Here is a 17001-nt window from a genome sequence, read left to right as displayed (position 1 = left end):
CAAGGCACGATACCTGCGCCTTGGTAAAGGTGGTGCTCAAGCGTTATTTGAGTATTTTAGAATGATGCAATACGAGAATGATGGCTTTTTCAGCCTCATGGAATTGGACGATGATGATAGACTGAAAAGAGTATTTTGAGCGGACGCCCGTAGTAAAGGGGCCTACAACTACTTTGGCGATACATTCGATACCACATACCTAACAAATAGGTATAGAATGCCATTTGCACCTTTTGTGGGTGTAAACCATCATGGAAAGTCAATCCTCTTGGGTGCAGGCCTTATTTCAAGTGAGGATACAAAATCATTTGTTTGGTTATTTAAAGCTTGGCTTGATTGCATGGATGGAAAAGCACCGAATACTATTATTACAGATAAAGATCGTGCAATGAAAAATGTCATCGCCATTGTCTTTCCCAACACGTGGCATAAATATTACTTGTGGCGCATATTGCGAAAGGTCCCTGAGAAACTTGGTTTCCATGGTCAATACAAATGTGGCCTGAAAAGTAAGTTACTATCTTGTGTATATGACTCCTTTACAATTGAGGAGTTTGAGAATTCTTGGAAAAAGCCTCAATGATACTTTCAACTTGCATGAAAATGCATGGTTGCAAAATTTATATGCGGAAAGAGAGTTTTGGGTGTCGATATATTTAAAGAACTCGTTCTGGGCTGGAATGAGTACAACTCAACGCAGTAAGAGCATTAATGCTTTCTTCGATGGCTACGTGCATGCTAGAACAAACCTTAAAGAATTTGTTGATCAGTTCGACAATGCTCTCAAGAAAAAAGTTGAGAACGAAATCTAAGCTGACTTCAATTCATTTAACTTCACCATTCCTTGCATATCACACTTGGCTCTTGAGAAGAAGTTCAAGATATATACACAAATGCAAAATTTAAGAAGGTTCAACAAGAGATAATGAGAATGATATATTGTCATTGTCGTTTCGAGAAAATGAATGGAGTAATCGCAACTTACTCGGTCGCTGATCAAGTTAAGGCTGAAGATTTCATCAAGGAGGTTACGTATACTCTTTACTTTAATGAGGCCGAGTGTGAGGTGAAGTGTGTTTGTGGGTTGTTTGAGATGCGAGGGATAATATGTAGACATATTCTTGCCATCTTTTCAGCTAAGAAAGTCCGTGAGTTGCCAGAAAAGTACATATTAGACCGGTGGAGGAAAGACATGAAACGGGCTTATACTATTATTTCGACCAGTTATGACGCTGTTGATCAGAGTCCTGAAACTGTTAGGCATAAACGTATTTTGAGAACTTTCAATGAGGTAATAACAAATGCAGTTTCGTGCGATGGGCATACTGAGGAAATTATTTCGAACTTGTATGCGATGAATAATGTATGGCACACATGGAAGCCCTCCAACATAGACTCCAATGTTGGAGGAAGTACCATGAATGCAGTCAAGGAAAGAAGTTCCAAAAAGGTGCTAAGTCCCCATGTTGTCAAAGGCAAGGAAAAACCCCCGTGCAAGAGAAGGATGTCGACCATGGAGGAACAAGTGAAGAAAATTAAAACTAAGGTTGCGAATAAGAAAAAAGATAAGGGAAAAAGCAGACTGGTGAGAGCATATTTATTGTCATTATTACCTAATGTAAATATTCGAGTATTTGATAATATACTATTACTTCCACTTGTGAATTCTAATTATTTTTTACGTTGTCAGAGGCGTAGATTGAACACCGAACTATTGGAAAGCAGTGAAAACCAACTCAGCCTATCCGGAATGAGGATGCAAGAAAATGTACAAACTCCCATAATGGTCAATGAAGAAAGTGGACAACATCCAGTGATGGGGACACAAGAAAGTGTACAAAACCAGCTCCTTGAATTCATTTTATTGTATAGTTCATTGTTTTTTATGTGGGTTTTACTTTGTCTGCTATTATGTTCACAGATGCAACTAGGAATGGATGGAACGCAGCCAGAGACGGTAGATGGAACGCAGCCAAGCAGCTTCTTGTAGCAAGATTTTAAAGATCCATTATGTTTACTTATGTTGTATGTTGATGGAATTTGGGTTGGATGTGGTTTGTTGGCATGTGTGTGTTAGGGGTGATTTGTAGAAATTTACGTGTTGGTGTTGGTATGTTGGAGTAGGTTATGCATTAGTGGTGAAAGTGTATGTTTTGTATATGCGGCTTAGTATTTGAGCCCACATTTTGCACATTTTGTATCCAAGTATGCTATATATGTAAATTTGAGTTTATATCCAAGTACTCAATTTATGTGGTTTTGATTGAATGTGACTGGCATTAGTTTATGAGTTGAGATTATATTGTGTTTGACATTGCCTCTTATGTCCACGTGGAAAAAAGTAAATCAATAAACCTGTAATTTAGTCCTGTCAAATATTCTGACAAAATGATCAGGTTGGTAAGTTATTTTCACGCATATACATACTTTTTTAATAAGCAGTGGCACGTTCAGACAAAATAAAATCTCAAGATTGAAGATCAAATACAAATAAGAATATTGTCTCAAATACATAATTTTAAAGTCTCGACTTACAAACACTAAGTTTGTATAAATTACAAATACAAACTCGTCAACGCAGTGAGAGTATCAAATACAAGTAAATAACTATGGCTATTAGCCAAAGTACAAGAAATAGTTTGCGTGCATGCAGCATGTCGGCTTCTTGACTGCGAAACTGGGCTTGATCGTTATGGAGTGCCAACTCCCTCTTCCCGAACTCTGCTTCTCTCTTTTTAAGTTCTTCATCTTTCCTTAATATTTATGCTTCTCTCTTTTTAAGTTCTTCCTCTTTCCTTAATTCTGCTTCTCTCTTTTTAAGTTCTTCATCTTTCCTTAATACTTCCGCTTCTCTCTTTACAAGGGCTTGCTCTTTGTATTCACTACTATCCGACCACTTGAAAAACTTGCACTGTGGTAACCCCTGATTATAAATAAATAATCAAGTATGTTTGACGTCAAAATTTTTGAATAAAACATAATATGAAAACATAAACACGCAAGTACTATTAATTGCGTCTACCTCTTTGTTGTACACTGGACACCCAAAGAATGCTCACCCCGGATTTCTTCGAGTATTTGATATTCTAAGTACAGCTTGATTCCCACAGTTACACATTAGGACGTTACTCGATGTATGATTAAGCAACGATGTTGAAGCAACTGATGACGACATTCTAAATCTGTCAACCAAATAGAACAACACCTCCAACAATATAGTCACTGTGAGTTTTTGTATATTGTAGTGTGCATGCCCTTCTTTTGTAAAATGTGTTAAGACTTTGTGTTATGAATAGCATGTTTTTTTCACTAGCTAAAGTTTAAGGGGAAAAAAGAAACAAGTTGTATTTGAATGTGCAGAGTCAGCAAGTTAGTTGGGGCTTCCTTGTATTATGATACTTTTGCTTCTTCAAGTACTTCCCTTTTTGTTTCCCAATCTAATGTGTCTCTGTTCAAACAGATGACGTCAAAAAGTTTAAGGCCATCCAGGCTTGGTGGCAAAATATGGTTGAACAAAATTACAAAAAAGTTACAAAACCAGCTCCTCGTTCACCATGCTTATCAACAGTAAAAGACATTATTAGCATTCACAGAGGTAATAGTCATGACCTTCTGTAGCTTATTGTCTTGTGATTGTGATCTTTTTCATCAAGTATGGTGATTTCTTGCTACCGTGTTTCCTTATTCTTTTTATTAACTGCTGCTTGTTTCAATGACTTGTGGAATCAATCTCCTCAATAAAATGTTGGTAGTCTGCTTGAAATTTTATCTAAAACAGTTGTAAAGTTTATTTTCTTTTTCCCTCTCTTTTCTTATCATATCATTTGTTTTGTTATCTTATCTGTATTTAGAATTTTTCTGGACTAATTGATTTTATTTTTTATTTGAAGTAGTGATAGGTTGGACAAGAAAACTAGCACACTAATACTTCACCTATACGACGGAGAAAAAATGTCTAGATTCACAATCTCAGTATCAAATTATCTTGTTACCCAACTTCTCTTTAAACTCTCTCTCACTCTCTCTCTCTCGGCTACTTTTCTCATTTTAACAAATGACTATGGAAGTCAGGTCAAACCTCTCATTCACTCACTTTTTTGACAAGTAACTTCTCTTGGCACTTATTCACAAAAGCAAATCTGATCATTTTTCACTTTCGAACATTCATTTCATAGGTAGTATTGATACACCAAAAGTGAAAGGATTATCTTTAAAAACTTACACAGGATGTCAGATCTTCAACCAAATCAACCACCATCATCACCCATATACAATAATAGAATAACTGATAAAATGTCAATAATCAAGACCCCCGAGAGAGGGAGAGATGATACCAGTGATCCAATGGCAACTAAAGCACGGAACTTTGAATCAACATCTACATTTTCCTCTTCCGCAATCTGCCAAAAACCATAGCTCCCTATAGCTAACATCCAAATTATTGGCCTTGATCCCCTCTCTAAAATAATTAACATTAAGAATTCATTGAACATGTCCCATCTAATATAGTAAAATCCCCTCACCACCAAAAGAAACTAGTTATATCACAGAAATGTCATCTAAAGTGCTAGCCATTGCTAAATGAAAAATCTGAATCATTCAAGGGTCATTGACATAACCAGCCTTAACCAATAAAAATCAGAAATAGCTTCTTTTTGGAAAGTTAGAAAATAACTACAAAAGAAAGTTAGAAAATAGCTTCTGAATCATTCAAAAGAATGTCGTCATCAGTTGCTGATGATGTAGATACTGTGGATAAAAATAGACTCAATGAAATTTTACAATTCCATCCACCAACTTTCCAATTTCAAATAAAATGTACCATACCATATTCATCTAAGTTAAGATATTGGATATTATGTTCGACATAATGCCAAATGATAAAAAAAAAAATATCTTCTTTTTTACTCTAATAAATGAATAGCATGAAATTGAGAGATTCTTAGGAATTAATACACGTATATAGGGTTAGGAAAGTTACCTAGGATGGCGCCGCTTGGTGGATAGCTGGAGTGCAAATCTTCCTCGGTGTTGCACATGTGCGTTAGGGTTAGGTTTAGGTTTGGGAGAGAGATCGGGCAGGGGAGAGATTCCTGAAAGGAGAAACGAAGAAGAAGAAATGGGAAGAAAAATCGAGAAACGAAGAACTCGAAATGAAGAAGAAACGAAGTCGAAACGAAGAAGAACTCGAAATCGCCCTGGGGAGAGCAGAGAGTTCTTGGGAGGGAGACGGATCGAAGACGAAGAAATCAAAATGCCGCGTTTTGATTAAGCAAGGCAGCCATATGAGTGGAAACAAAACGCACCGTTTTATTTACTCCAAAACGGTGCGTTTTGTTTCCATGTAGGATGTCGTCCGCGGGGAGGCCTCAATCGTGCCTGCGTTTAGAATTTTCCTTCCTGAAAAGTCATATCCCAACCACATTCCCTTCTCATAGCGCACTGCATTGCATTGCTCTCTTCGCCCCTAAAGTCATTTTTCTCTGTCAAACCTTCCGACCAGATCTGACATTAACACGAATACAAACAAATATGGTCTCAGATCAGAGGGTCTTCCACTACTGCCTGCTGTTCCTCTACCTCATAGCTCCAATGACCTTTATCGCCCTCCGGTTTCTCCAAGCCCCATATGGTAAGCACCACCATCCCGGGTGGGGCCCCATTATTTACCCACATTTGGCCTGGTTCCTCATGGAAAGCCCCACAATCTGACTCACCCTCCTCCTCTTCTCCTTCCGTCTCAACTTCTCAAATCCCAAGTCCCTCGTCCTCATGTCTCCGTTCCTCTTTCACTACTTCCACTACACTTGCATCTATCCACTTCGCCTCCACTGCGATTTCGCTCACAAGAATACAGCCCATGGATTCCCGATCAGCCTAGCTGTGCTGGCCTTTGTGTTTAACATTTGGAATGCTTATTTATAAGCCAGATGGGTGTCTCATTACAAGGATTACGAGAATGATGGGTGGTTTTGGTGGCGGTTTTTTGGTGGATTGGTGTGTTTTTGGGTGGCATGGCGGTGAACATTTGGTCGGATAGAGTTTTGGTGGATCTGAAAAAGGAAGGTGGGGGAGGGTATAAGGTGCCAAGAGGAGGGTGGTTTGAGTTGGTGAGCTACCCAAACTACCTTGGGGAGATCGTAGAGTGGTTGGGTTGGGAGGTGATGACTTGGTCTTGGGTGGGGCTAGGGTTTTCCACTACACGTGTGCCAACTTGGTACCCAGGGCACGTGCAAACCATAGATGGTATTGGAGAAATTTGTGGAGGACTATCCAAAGGGTAGAAAAGCTGTTATCCCCTTCTTGTATTGACAATTTGACGTTCCTTTTGTTGGTTGGCTTTTGGTCCTTTGGATCATGTGCGATGGCTACAACTCTTTCCTTTTTGCAGCAGCATTTTAAGAAAACTTAATTTAGCAATTGACATTTTCACAGGTCGGATTGATCATCTTTTGTAAGGTTTTATAGCTTGTGTATGTAGTATCTGTAGAAACTATACGCTGTAATTGATACGAGTATGCTATATCTATGCATCTTTCCTGCCATATTATGCAGCAGTTATGCTTAGGGCTGTGCAAATCACCCGTAAATCCGATGAGCCCGCTTAGAGTAACCCGACCCGATCCGCATTTTGTCGGGTTAGTATATGATCGGGTCTCCAACCCGACTAGTTAACGGGTTTGCATTTTTATTTCAACCCGTCCGCATTTTCTACATTTCTCCCTTTTCCATTATTTAACTTCGTGAGCAGCTTGTTTCAGGATTCCACCAGGAGAAGTAGAACGTTGGTCTTTCAATTACATAGGCTAGGGAAGAAGCTTTTGGTTTTGATATGGGCTACGCTCGGCTGGTAGAGATTGTTTGGTTTCGATATCATCTTCCTCGGCTTTCGCTCCAAGTTCCACTTCTGCTGGATGGCTCTGCTTGCTTTCAGAGCTCACTGCCTTTGGATCGCCCTCACGGTCTTCGCTCCAAGTTCCACTTCCTCTGGATGGCTCTGCTTGGTTTCGGAGCTTGCCGCCTCTAGATCGCCTTCACGGCCTCTCCTTCTTCTTTGTTTGTCGAACCATCTGGTCCAATTTTAGATGCAAAAGCAAGGGATTGGTGCCGACATTGAAGCTATTAATCCCAAGATTTGTCGACGTTGTTGGGCAAGTATTTTTTAACAGAAAATCTAATATTTTTTGGCTTTTATTTATCTTGACGGAGAGGGGACAGCCTTATGTGTAGACCTTGTTCTTTGGAATCCACTTGCGAAACTTGGATGTGATTTGTATTGATGTCACAGCGCAAGAAGGAGATGTGAAATGCAGATTTCGGTTCTGAAAGATTTCGACCCGACCCGAATATCGCGGGTCGGGTCGGTCTAACACCATCCTGAGGTGTTGATGGGTCGGTTTGGGTCGGCCCAAATTCTGGTTTCGGTGGATCGGGTTGCACCCCTAGTTATGCTAGCCTATTTGACAGATCAAATGGTTTCTAACATCGGGGTTCTCCAAATTCCATTTTCTTTTATTGAAGAGACCTGAAGGTGGTTGGAACTATCGAACAAATTAATAAGATTTCAAACTATTTGAGAAATTGAGGTACAATTTGTGAGTTCGTATTCAAGATCCGTTTGCTACTTATTTAAAACTCTTACCTGCTAAACTTTCCCTTGGGTTGACTCCACGTGATTCTATTGCCTATACGAAATAAACAATATTAGGACAAGTACCATTTGCATTTCAACTAGTACAAGTTTGAATTTGTTGTCTAAATTATTTATATTTTTCATTTATACTATCGATTTATTAATAATAATAAAAGCTGGTAAATTAGAAGCGGAATTCCCCCAGAGTATTCTTGAGGTTAATCTAGCTAAGACTAGGCCGTAGCTATTCTAATTTCTATAGTGGCAACCACTGGTGCCGCACAATTGATGCTACAACCAGCAACCAAAACCTTAGATCGCATCCACCCCTCATTGGTGTCTAAATTAGCTGTGCAAACTAGCAGTTCGCCAAAATACCAGGCATCAAAAGAACAACAAAGGCAAGCATTTTAGACCCAAAGGTGCTCATAATCTACCTTGGCTTGAAGCTGCTCTAGTTTTCAAACCGCACCCTAGTTGTAATGAAAGTGGACCATTTTTATAGAACTCTGTGTTATTGTCATCTCACCGGTGACCCACTTCGATCGGTTCACATAATGGGGCAGCAATGAAAGCAGCAACAACATGCTAAACAAGAGACGTGAATATTTACCAAAAGACATTATTTCAAATAAGCGGAAGCTTTAATAGCCTCCATTAACATTCTCACAACATATACAGAGTTTGTGTCTATATAGAAAGAGTAACATGTTCTACCAAAAAGATTAAAGAACTATGAAAACGAACTGGAAGGAGAGCTACTAGGTTGTAACAGCCTAATATAAATTAAAAGCATTCCGGCCTAAAAAATATGCTGTTATGCCGTGTCCCTTGATATTTCTATAGATGCAAAACCTTGTGAACCAGAGCAAGAGATAGCAGTAGATGCTGGTGGCAGTGAAGACAGCTTAAGGTGATGTTTTTCCCGAAATTAGCCAGCTTAAACTCACTCTCTTATCAAGAGCCCCGTTTTCTCAATTGGCAAGATACAAAATACTGATATCATTCTGCACAATGTCGTAAAACCAGTGACCATGATATCCAAATGGAGAGTTGAACAAACTAAGATATAACACAACTAATTTCACAAGTTTTCAAGTCAGGATGAAATTATCTAAGATTGTATTCTCTGAAGTCTTTACGACAAAAAGAAAAACTCAACCAATGTTTTTGTATTTAAAAAACCATGTAAATACCAGCCATTCTGACCAAAAAGTTCAAAACGAAAAAGAATTTAACACATGATGAAAACAGATGAACTCACATTAAGCAAAGGTGCGATTTGCACCGATCTCTACTCTTGGTTCAGCATATGTAGAATCATCTTCTTTTGCATATTGTTTTTCCAGACTTCCATCCAATCCTTCAGAAGATTCAATGGTTTTGGAAATCTCAGCCTTCAGCTTCTCATGCTTCTCTTTTAAGTTAGAAGAATCCAAGGCCACTGCAAGGCTCTGCTTAATTTGTTGCTCTAAAGCTGCAATTCTATTTTTGGAAACAGCATTGGGTGTCTTTCCTGCCTTTGCAACCTCCAACTTCAGTAACTCAATTTTGTCCTTCAGATCTGATGACTTGATTACATTTTCTATTCCTTCCTTGATTTCTTCGTTTAACTCTTGTATCTTGACTTTGACATCTGAGAATGAAGTCTGTTGTTCACTGAGCTCCTTTACTTTCGAATTTACAACCTCAACATCCAAATCCAAGGATTTGAGAGCATCAACCAGTTCCAACTCTATATCTTTCTTCACCTTCACAATTTTCTCCCTCAGCCCATGGTCTAAATCCTGAACCACAGACACCCCAGAATTTTCAATTTCAGCCTTCAGTGCCCTGTATTTCTCCTTTATATCAGGCCGATCCATAACTTCTGCAAACTTTTTATTGATCTCCTGCTTTAATGTGGATGCCTTATAATTCTTTTCAGCAAGACTCTTGGTTTTAGATAATTCTTTCAGCATGTCTAATTTATATTTCAAGCTTTCATAATTAGGAGCTGCAGGGAGACACTGGTTCAACTCATCCCGAAGCTTTTCGATCTTGTCCTTTAAGGCTGGATGCACAAGGTGGTCCACCGAATTTACTTTGGAAAACTCCTCACGCAACATCACAAACCTGTCCTTCAACCCCATGGTTTTAACAGCCTCAAAAAATTCACGATTGACCTCTCTTTTCAATTTATTTATCATCTCGTCCAGATCTGACTGTGGAGGCGTGACCGAGGACTCTTTAGCATCTAATCTTTGCTGCATAAGTTTTTTGACCTCATCCTCAATATTTAGATCAGAAGTCTTCCTGATGGGCTCTTCTTTCTTTTTCATGTTGACTTTTTTCTTAGGATCTACTGGAAGCCCTTCTTGAAACCCACCAATTTTGCGGAACTTAAGCATGCGATGCTTCAGAAGCTCTGGTGTGTCCATCTTCATGAGCTCCTATAGAAAAGAAAGATCTTAAATAGGACTAATACTTGATGTCGTCAATTCTTTTAGGATTACCATGAAAAACGCACTTACATCCATTGATTCATTAATTGCCTTCTTTATCTGTTTTGAGGTCCAAGATGGATCTGCATGTGCACCACCAAGTGGCTCCTGTTAAAGGTATAAAGATTTCTTAGTGATGTCATATAATAGACCGAAAGATTGTAAAAGGATTATCAAAAGGAAATGGTAGTTGTTATTGAAGTTAAGACGATATAAAAGGACAGAGATCTTCTAGATTTCAATGATAATCTATCAAGTAAACTTCGCCGAGTCCAAATCGTTTGTTTCTAATTTCAGTGATAAGGACTTTGCCACATAAGCATTTTTATCACTATCAAATTCAAATCCAATGCGACAAAATCCCTACATTGAATTTGAAAGCAATTATTGTGATTCAGAGAAATATACCTGGTTAGAGGATACCGATACAATAGAAAAATAATTAAAATATGCTACTCCAGTCAAATACTACATAAAAATAGATGGACTAAATCACACATCTATCTGATCCAGTGATGTTTTGGTCCCAAGAAATGAAAACGGTTGATTCTAAGTAGCTCTCTTTTCCCCACCATACAGGTGTAAAATCATCTAGTCAAGTATGCATGCAAAACACCCATGTTTCACATCCATTTACTGTTTGGAGAAGATGCCTACTGTCATGGATAAGATAGATGGAAGTCATCTAAAGAAAGAGAATAAAGGAGCAATGACTCCATGGAACACATAAGAAATGATAATTTACAGGAATAATGCCATCTGCAATCTGCAGCTTGCACAACTCTGGAGCAGTAATCTTTAGCCTCTCAGCTGCCTGCAAAGAAGAAACTTACAAGGAGTTAATATTAAACCACTGACAAACAAGTCATAAAGTGATGCTGGCTGAACCTTTGGAGCGGCTTTGGCACTTTTCCACAAGATTGCCGCACATGCCTCCGGACTGACCCATGACAAGAATAGAGACAACACCAAAAGAACAAAAATCAGCACATACAACTATGATAGATAAAAAAAAAAATTACATAAATTAAATCAGCAAGGTCATATATCCAAACAGGAAAAAAGGAAGAAAGAAACCAGCACCAGATGATTCATCCATGAGTAGGACTGTGACTATGTGTGGCCAGATAGTACATAGCAATATTCATATCAAACACTTGTGCACATGCGTGTCTGGCCACACAAAGCTAGACATGAAAATATGTTAAATGAGGCTGTAGTCTTACACAGGCAACCAATTGCCTTTAGAGATCAGTAATATATACTCATTTTGTATAACCTGACAAATCATTTTACTTTTGCCAGTTAAACTGATAACTCCGTATCTGTGTCAAAATGAATGAAAACCGAGAACTATGCTGTAACATCTATCACTTAAAAAAAGAGATTGAACTCATTTTACAAATGAGCATGCGCATATTATCAATATCAACAAGAAAATTTCAGCAGCCTCACAAGCAATAATTACAGGGTATACTCCATGAAAAAACTTGGAAGTCAGCATTTGTGGCATATTGCCAAATTCCACAATCAAAATCTTGGCTCAGATGGTAAATTTCCAGCCAAGCAGGACATTTTTTAATTTTTAATTCAATGGAATGATGCATTTCCACCATGCCATCCACAGCCAGTCAATAATCCTTCAGGATAGACAAACAAGCAGCTCTACCTAGTACCTACTCTTGCCATCTTATATTTCTAACTGATCAGAAGAAACTACTAACTTCATATTTACCAAATAAATAAATAAATACAAACATGCTTGATGCTTCAAGTAAAATTACAAAGTCAAGAATCATGCCTTGTGAGAGCAGATAATTTAGGACAGAAACCAACAGGAATTTTACCACAAGCTAAGGCAGGACAATAAAAATAAAGTAGCAAACAAAGAGGCTGATAGGAAACACAAGGAGCAGGTTGGCAAGTGGCAACTAGTTATCTATTTTATCATAGGACTTCATTGAATTCTGAATTACAATCAACATAGTAATTATTCCAGACATTGGGTCAAATCCACCCTTTCCTTCCAAGTCATTGGCAGTTTGGGTTAATAACTCATAAAGATGACATACTAACATAGCACCTCTTTGGGACCTACACAATATGCTGTAGAAACTAAGGCACATGTTGGACAGTATATTGGCACTATCTTTATGAGTTGCAATGAGAGGAAAGCCAAGCTCAAATCACCTGGCAACATAGAAAACTGCATTTTCGAGCATTAGCAATTTATTAGCACAGCCAATGGCAAGTGCACCACCAGAGCCACCTTCCCCAATGACAATAGAAACAATGGGTACCTTCAAACCAAACATGGTCCTTAAATTGTGCGCAATGGCTTCACCCTGCATTCATGTAAAGCATGCATATTAGTTTTTTTTTTTTTAACAGGTATGTAAAGCTTGCATATTAGTAGCTTGTATTGAAAGACAATCATGCAAATTTCAAGTTAGAATTGTCCACATACTTGGCCTAGTTCTTCAGATTTAAGGTCTGCAAATGCCCCAGGGGTGTCAATGAAAGTAACTATAGGGAAACCATGGTGATCTGCATAATACATCATACGCAGAGCTTTCCGGTAACTGTTTGCATAGAAAATTTCCCATCAGTGTTAGATACGAAAAAGATGACTATCCAGGAACTAGGAAAACAAGTTGAAACATAGAATTCTCTTTCATTCTACATACATACCCATGGGGAGTAGGCATACCAAAGTTCCGTTGAATGTTCTCTTTTGTGTTCCTACCCTTTTGGTGACCCATGAACATGTACCTCCTACCATCTATTGTTCCAACACCAGTAACAATAGCCGGATCATCGTACCCACCCCTGTCTCCATGAAGCTCCACAAACTGTACATAAGGGATATATCCAAACATATTTACATAATTGATTCAGCATCCATAAACCTACAGGCTCTAGTGAACCATTAGGAATAAGTAAAATTTCAAAGAAGCTGAGAATATGAATGCTGGACCTTTTCAGTAATGCTAAATACATGATCGAGGAAAGTTGGCCTGTTAGGATGCCGTGCAATATTAACACGCTGTATAGGAGTTAGATGCGTGTATAAATCCTTTAACGCCTGAGAACAAAAATGGAGAGCCGTGAGAGCATTTCAGAATCTGTAACTATTTCAATAAAATTCTAACATCTGCTGTAGAGCATCAACTCCCCAGAAACGTTTGTTAAGCAAAATGCAAGAGGCATCCCCACGATCAAAAGTTAGTCATTATCTATAGCAAGTTCTTCACATCATACACATCCAAATTCGCGTTCAGATTTTCCACAAATCCATATAAAGTTAAACATCAAGTTTTTTGGTTTATGCAGTACGGTTGCAATATTGAGGTTTACAACTCAGACTACCATGAAACAGAAGTATGACTTCTCACCCTGGCACGCTTGAAAGAATTTTTAGGGTCTACAAAATAAGGAAAGAATGATGAGGAATTCCATTACTCCTAACAAACTAAATTTCTGGATAAATTGGCATTTACAGGCAATAGAACCTGTAACAAGGCACGAAGCCAACATCTATTGCATGGAGGGAGCCGAAGAATTAATAAACCCCATTAATATTTGAAGCTTGAATCAATTGTTGGAAAAATAGCGAAATCATCTTATCAAAGATTACATCACCAGACTGTTAGAATTAAGACTGTTTAATGGCCACTGTTTAGGTCATTTATTGAATCTAACGAAATGCAAGTCTCGTCAACATATGGTTTATCGAACCTGCTGATACTTTTTCTCTAATGAAATAATTTGATCACTGAAGTCCAGACCAGTTTCGTTCGCCATTTTCCGGACCTGCACCCAAAAACAAAAGCTAATCATTGAACAAAACCGATAAAAGTTTTCAGCTCAATGAACAAACTACAACTGCTACAAAAGGGAATTACATCAATGATTTTCTTCTCTAGATCGACAAGCGGTCTCTCGAATTCCAAAGTTACGGGCTTCGGCTTATCCTTCAACGGCTTGAAATGCGATAGATGGCTAAGGATCCCACCTTTAACATCAGGATCCGCATTATCGGGCCACGGATACTCATGCTTCTTCCCCTTCCTAATCTTTGCGACGACGGCGAAATCCCTCCTCCTTGCACCCAATCGCGCCCTTCCTAGTGTTCTCAGAGGAACTCCACTGATGCCGTTGCTCGAGCTCCGGAGAAGATCCGAAGCCGAAGCTCCAACGAATGCAACCGGAGAATAAGATAGTGAAGAAGCCATTCTCCAACTCCGAAAGCCGACTTCTCCGAACTCTCAGCCGAATCCACCAATACTATCTAATTCCAAAACATAGCTCCAGAAGTCATAAATCTCGAAAAAAAATATCAGAATAACAACTTAAACAAAATGACTGGACATTGAACAACAAGTTTAGTAGTGCCTACTTAGGCTGCGTCAGGGAAAAAAAAAAAGGAAAACAAAGAAAGCGGAAAAACGAAAAAGAAAGTGACATTTCTTCACTCGATTGTAGATTTCTCACAAAAGCTTCCAATTAACTATTCCTAACATAACTATTCGGTACTAATTCAGCTAAAAGGAGATTTCACAATTGTAGAAAGCACCATACAATCACAAAATTCTCATTTTCGGGAAGCTTCTTCCATTTTCCCAGCAAACAGACAAAACAACAACATAGAACGAACACAACAATCTCAAGTAATGACTCAACACGCACCGTACCAAAGTGAAAGATCGTCACAGGAGAAAGCAAAGCAGATAAAAAAAATTACCAGAAAAGTGGAGAGAGAATCTATAGGAGGGAGAGGAAAAGGCTAGAAAGTAAGCTAGGTAAGGGGGGGGGGGGGGGGGGGGGGGGGGGGGGGGGGGGTGTGAATGGAGATTCTTAAGCAATGAGAGAGAGATGGAGGAGCATCGTAGAGATCGTCGAACTTTTAGAGACGCCTTCTGTTTTTGGGGTTTTTTTCTTTTCTTATGTTTGAGAGCGAGAGTGTGTGCGCGAGGGGTGGATACGTGGGCGAGACTTCTTATGTGAATCTTTTGGGAGGGACCCTGTCACTGTGCTGTGCGCTAATAATAATGAGCCAGCTTTTTTCGGTTTGGCCGTTGAAGACGACCCCGTCTCGCTTGTTAGAGACCTCATCTCCACGCGTGCCTTCTCCATGCCTTCTATGATCTCTCTCCTTGGGCTCCATTCCACTCTACTCTATTTTCACAACAATCTTCTTCTAATAAGCATATCAGCAGGCTATCTGTACTTGTCCAAATTTTTGGTATTGAAATAGAAATCAATGACACCTTGACAACCAGGTTTTTGCTCAAATTTCCTTGTTTCGGGTGTTTCAATTGAGAAAAATTCTACTTTATCATTTTTTTTTTTTTTACGAAATTTTCAAATTTTATTGACAAATCCTCACTTTTAGCAGAAAAATACCGTAGTTACATCAAGGCCCGTAAAACTCAAGTGATAAAACACAACTCAACAAAGATAAAGGGTAAGAACAGACCCAAGCAAAAGATAAACCAGCACCATCAAACCATTCTCAAGTAATGCAAACTAGCCTTATCAGTTCTTAGAAGACCTCTCAAGAGCTTGTGGAACCAAGTTTGATTCCTTCCTTTGGAGCCCATACATGCGAGGCAATCAGCCACAGAGTTTCCTTCCCTATATATATGCTTAACTGAAACTTGCATACCCCGGAGTAAACCAACTATTTTCTCCCAAAAGTCCTCTAGGTACCACACTAGACATTTGTTCATATGGATCCATTTAGCAACAATCAGCGAGTCCAACTTAATTTCTAGGCACATATATCCTTGCAGAGGAAATCCAAGAAGAGCGGGTGTAGGGGAGTTATTCAAAATGAAAAATGAGAGATGTGGGTGCATTTGCTGCACATAATTTCTACTCATTATTTCTACACTACACGATATACATATTTTTTTTCATTATCAAATATATGGTGTATGGATGATGAGTAAAATAACTTAATTAGTTTAATAGAAATAAAACAAAAAAATTAACAAAAGTTCAAAAAAAAATTAAAACATGCGTATTGTGTAATGTAAGATGATATGTAGCAAAATCTTTCAGTCAAAGTCTATGTTTCAGTTTAGTTTGTTTGCTAAATGACATGCTCTGCAATTTAAGAAAATAAATGATATTTTCAGTTTTAGAGTGTGCAATCTCCACGTACTCATTTTGAAAAAGGTGAATGAATTTAAGACTTATATAAAAAATTATTTTTAATAGTGGCCCCTACTTTTTTTAAAGGAAATTTGCAGAGACTACACATTTCAATACTAAATATGGGAGACATGACATGCATTTTGGTAATTTTGCTTACATTGTAAAAGAAGCCATTCTCCTCTTCTTCTTCCTTTATAAACAATCTTCATAGTTCACTCTGTCAGCTCTCCTTCTTCATTAGTCTCACAAGTCATGCCAGCAGCCACACTACCTCATTGTCACACACTCGTCTGCAGCCACCGTCTAGACTGCTTCTATATATGTCTCTCTCCCAGTCTCTATATCTCTTTCTAGAACCTCACTAAGGGTTTATGGCATTTAAGTGCATTAGATGCCATGCATTCATATCTCTCCCTCCAAGTGCATTAGCATTGGAGTAGCCAATTGCCCTTAATTGGATTAAGTATATAATAGCCATCTAAGCTTTTAGCTACAGTATCTCAACATATATGTAGATGAACAGTAACTTAGACATCCATGTTTTAAGCTTATTTTCTCTCTTTATGAACAATCATATTATTTTTCTCATTCTTTGTACAAAATTGATTCAATCATCTACCAATTCTTCCATTTTTCTCCATCTCTCCTCTCGTGAGATGGAGAGGCGCCCACATAGGCAAACACCTCTTGTGCCATAATGTTACATGCTTAAGAATTAAAGTG

At 38.5% G+C, this 17001-nt stretch overlaps 1 protein-coding gene, 1 long non-coding RNA gene and 1 pseudogene across 5 annotated transcripts; 2 read left to right on the top strand and 1 right to left on the bottom strand.

The window, feature by feature from the left end:
* The first annotated feature begins 1529 nt into the window (after positions 1 to 1529).
* On the top strand, positions 1530 to 2172 carry LOC121265976. Its single transcript, XR_005940719.1, has 3 exons — positions 1530 to 1585; positions 1691 to 1834; positions 1922 to 2172. It is a non-coding gene; the product is annotated as an uncharacterized LOC121265976 (long non-coding RNA).
* A 3287-nt stretch (positions 2173 to 5459) lies between these two features.
* LOC121264306 lies at positions 5460 to 6434 on the top strand (annotated as a pseudogene).
* Positions 6435 to 8202: 1768 nt separating this feature from the next.
* LOC121264781 (acetyl-coenzyme A carboxylase carboxyl transferase subunit alpha, chloroplastic) lies at positions 8203 to 15136 on the bottom strand. 4 transcript variants are annotated; one of them, XM_041168080.1, is made up of 12 exons: positions 14861 to 15136; positions 14022 to 14407; positions 13855 to 13929; positions 13094 to 13201; positions 12808 to 12968; positions 12584 to 12698; positions 12307 to 12461; positions 11005 to 11056; positions 10862 to 10930; positions 10147 to 10224; positions 8898 to 10065; positions 8203 to 8640 (listed from the first exon to the last, which is right to left on the bottom strand). In XM_041168080.1, the coding sequence occupies exons 2-11, from the start codon at positions 14349 to 14351 to the stop codon at positions 8899 to 8901; spliced, it is 2310 nt and encodes a 769-aa protein (XP_041024014.1). In that variant the 5' UTR covers positions 14352 to 14407; positions 14861 to 15136; the 3' UTR covers positions 8203 to 8640; position 8898. The 4 variants fall into 4 exon arrangements, with proteins under 4 accessions (XP_041024014.1, XP_041024016.1, XP_041024015.1 ...); XM_041168082.1 differs by lacking the exon at positions 14861 to 15136 and adding an exon at positions 14811 to 14827; XM_041168081.1 differs by lacking the exon at positions 14861 to 15136 and adding an exon at positions 14806 to 14820.
* Positions 15137 to 17001: the final 1865 nt, after the last annotated feature.

This window comes from Juglans microcarpa x Juglans regia, chromosome 5D (genome assembly GCF_004785595.1).
Source record: "Juglans microcarpa x Juglans regia isolate MS1-56 chromosome 5D, Jm3101_v1.0, whole genome shotgun sequence".
Taxonomy (NCBI): Eukaryota; Viridiplantae; Streptophyta; class Magnoliopsida; order Fagales; family Juglandaceae; genus Juglans; species Juglans microcarpa x Juglans regia.
The sequence above is the reverse complement of the archived record's forward strand: the minus strand, read 5'-3'. Positions and strand labels throughout refer to the sequence as shown.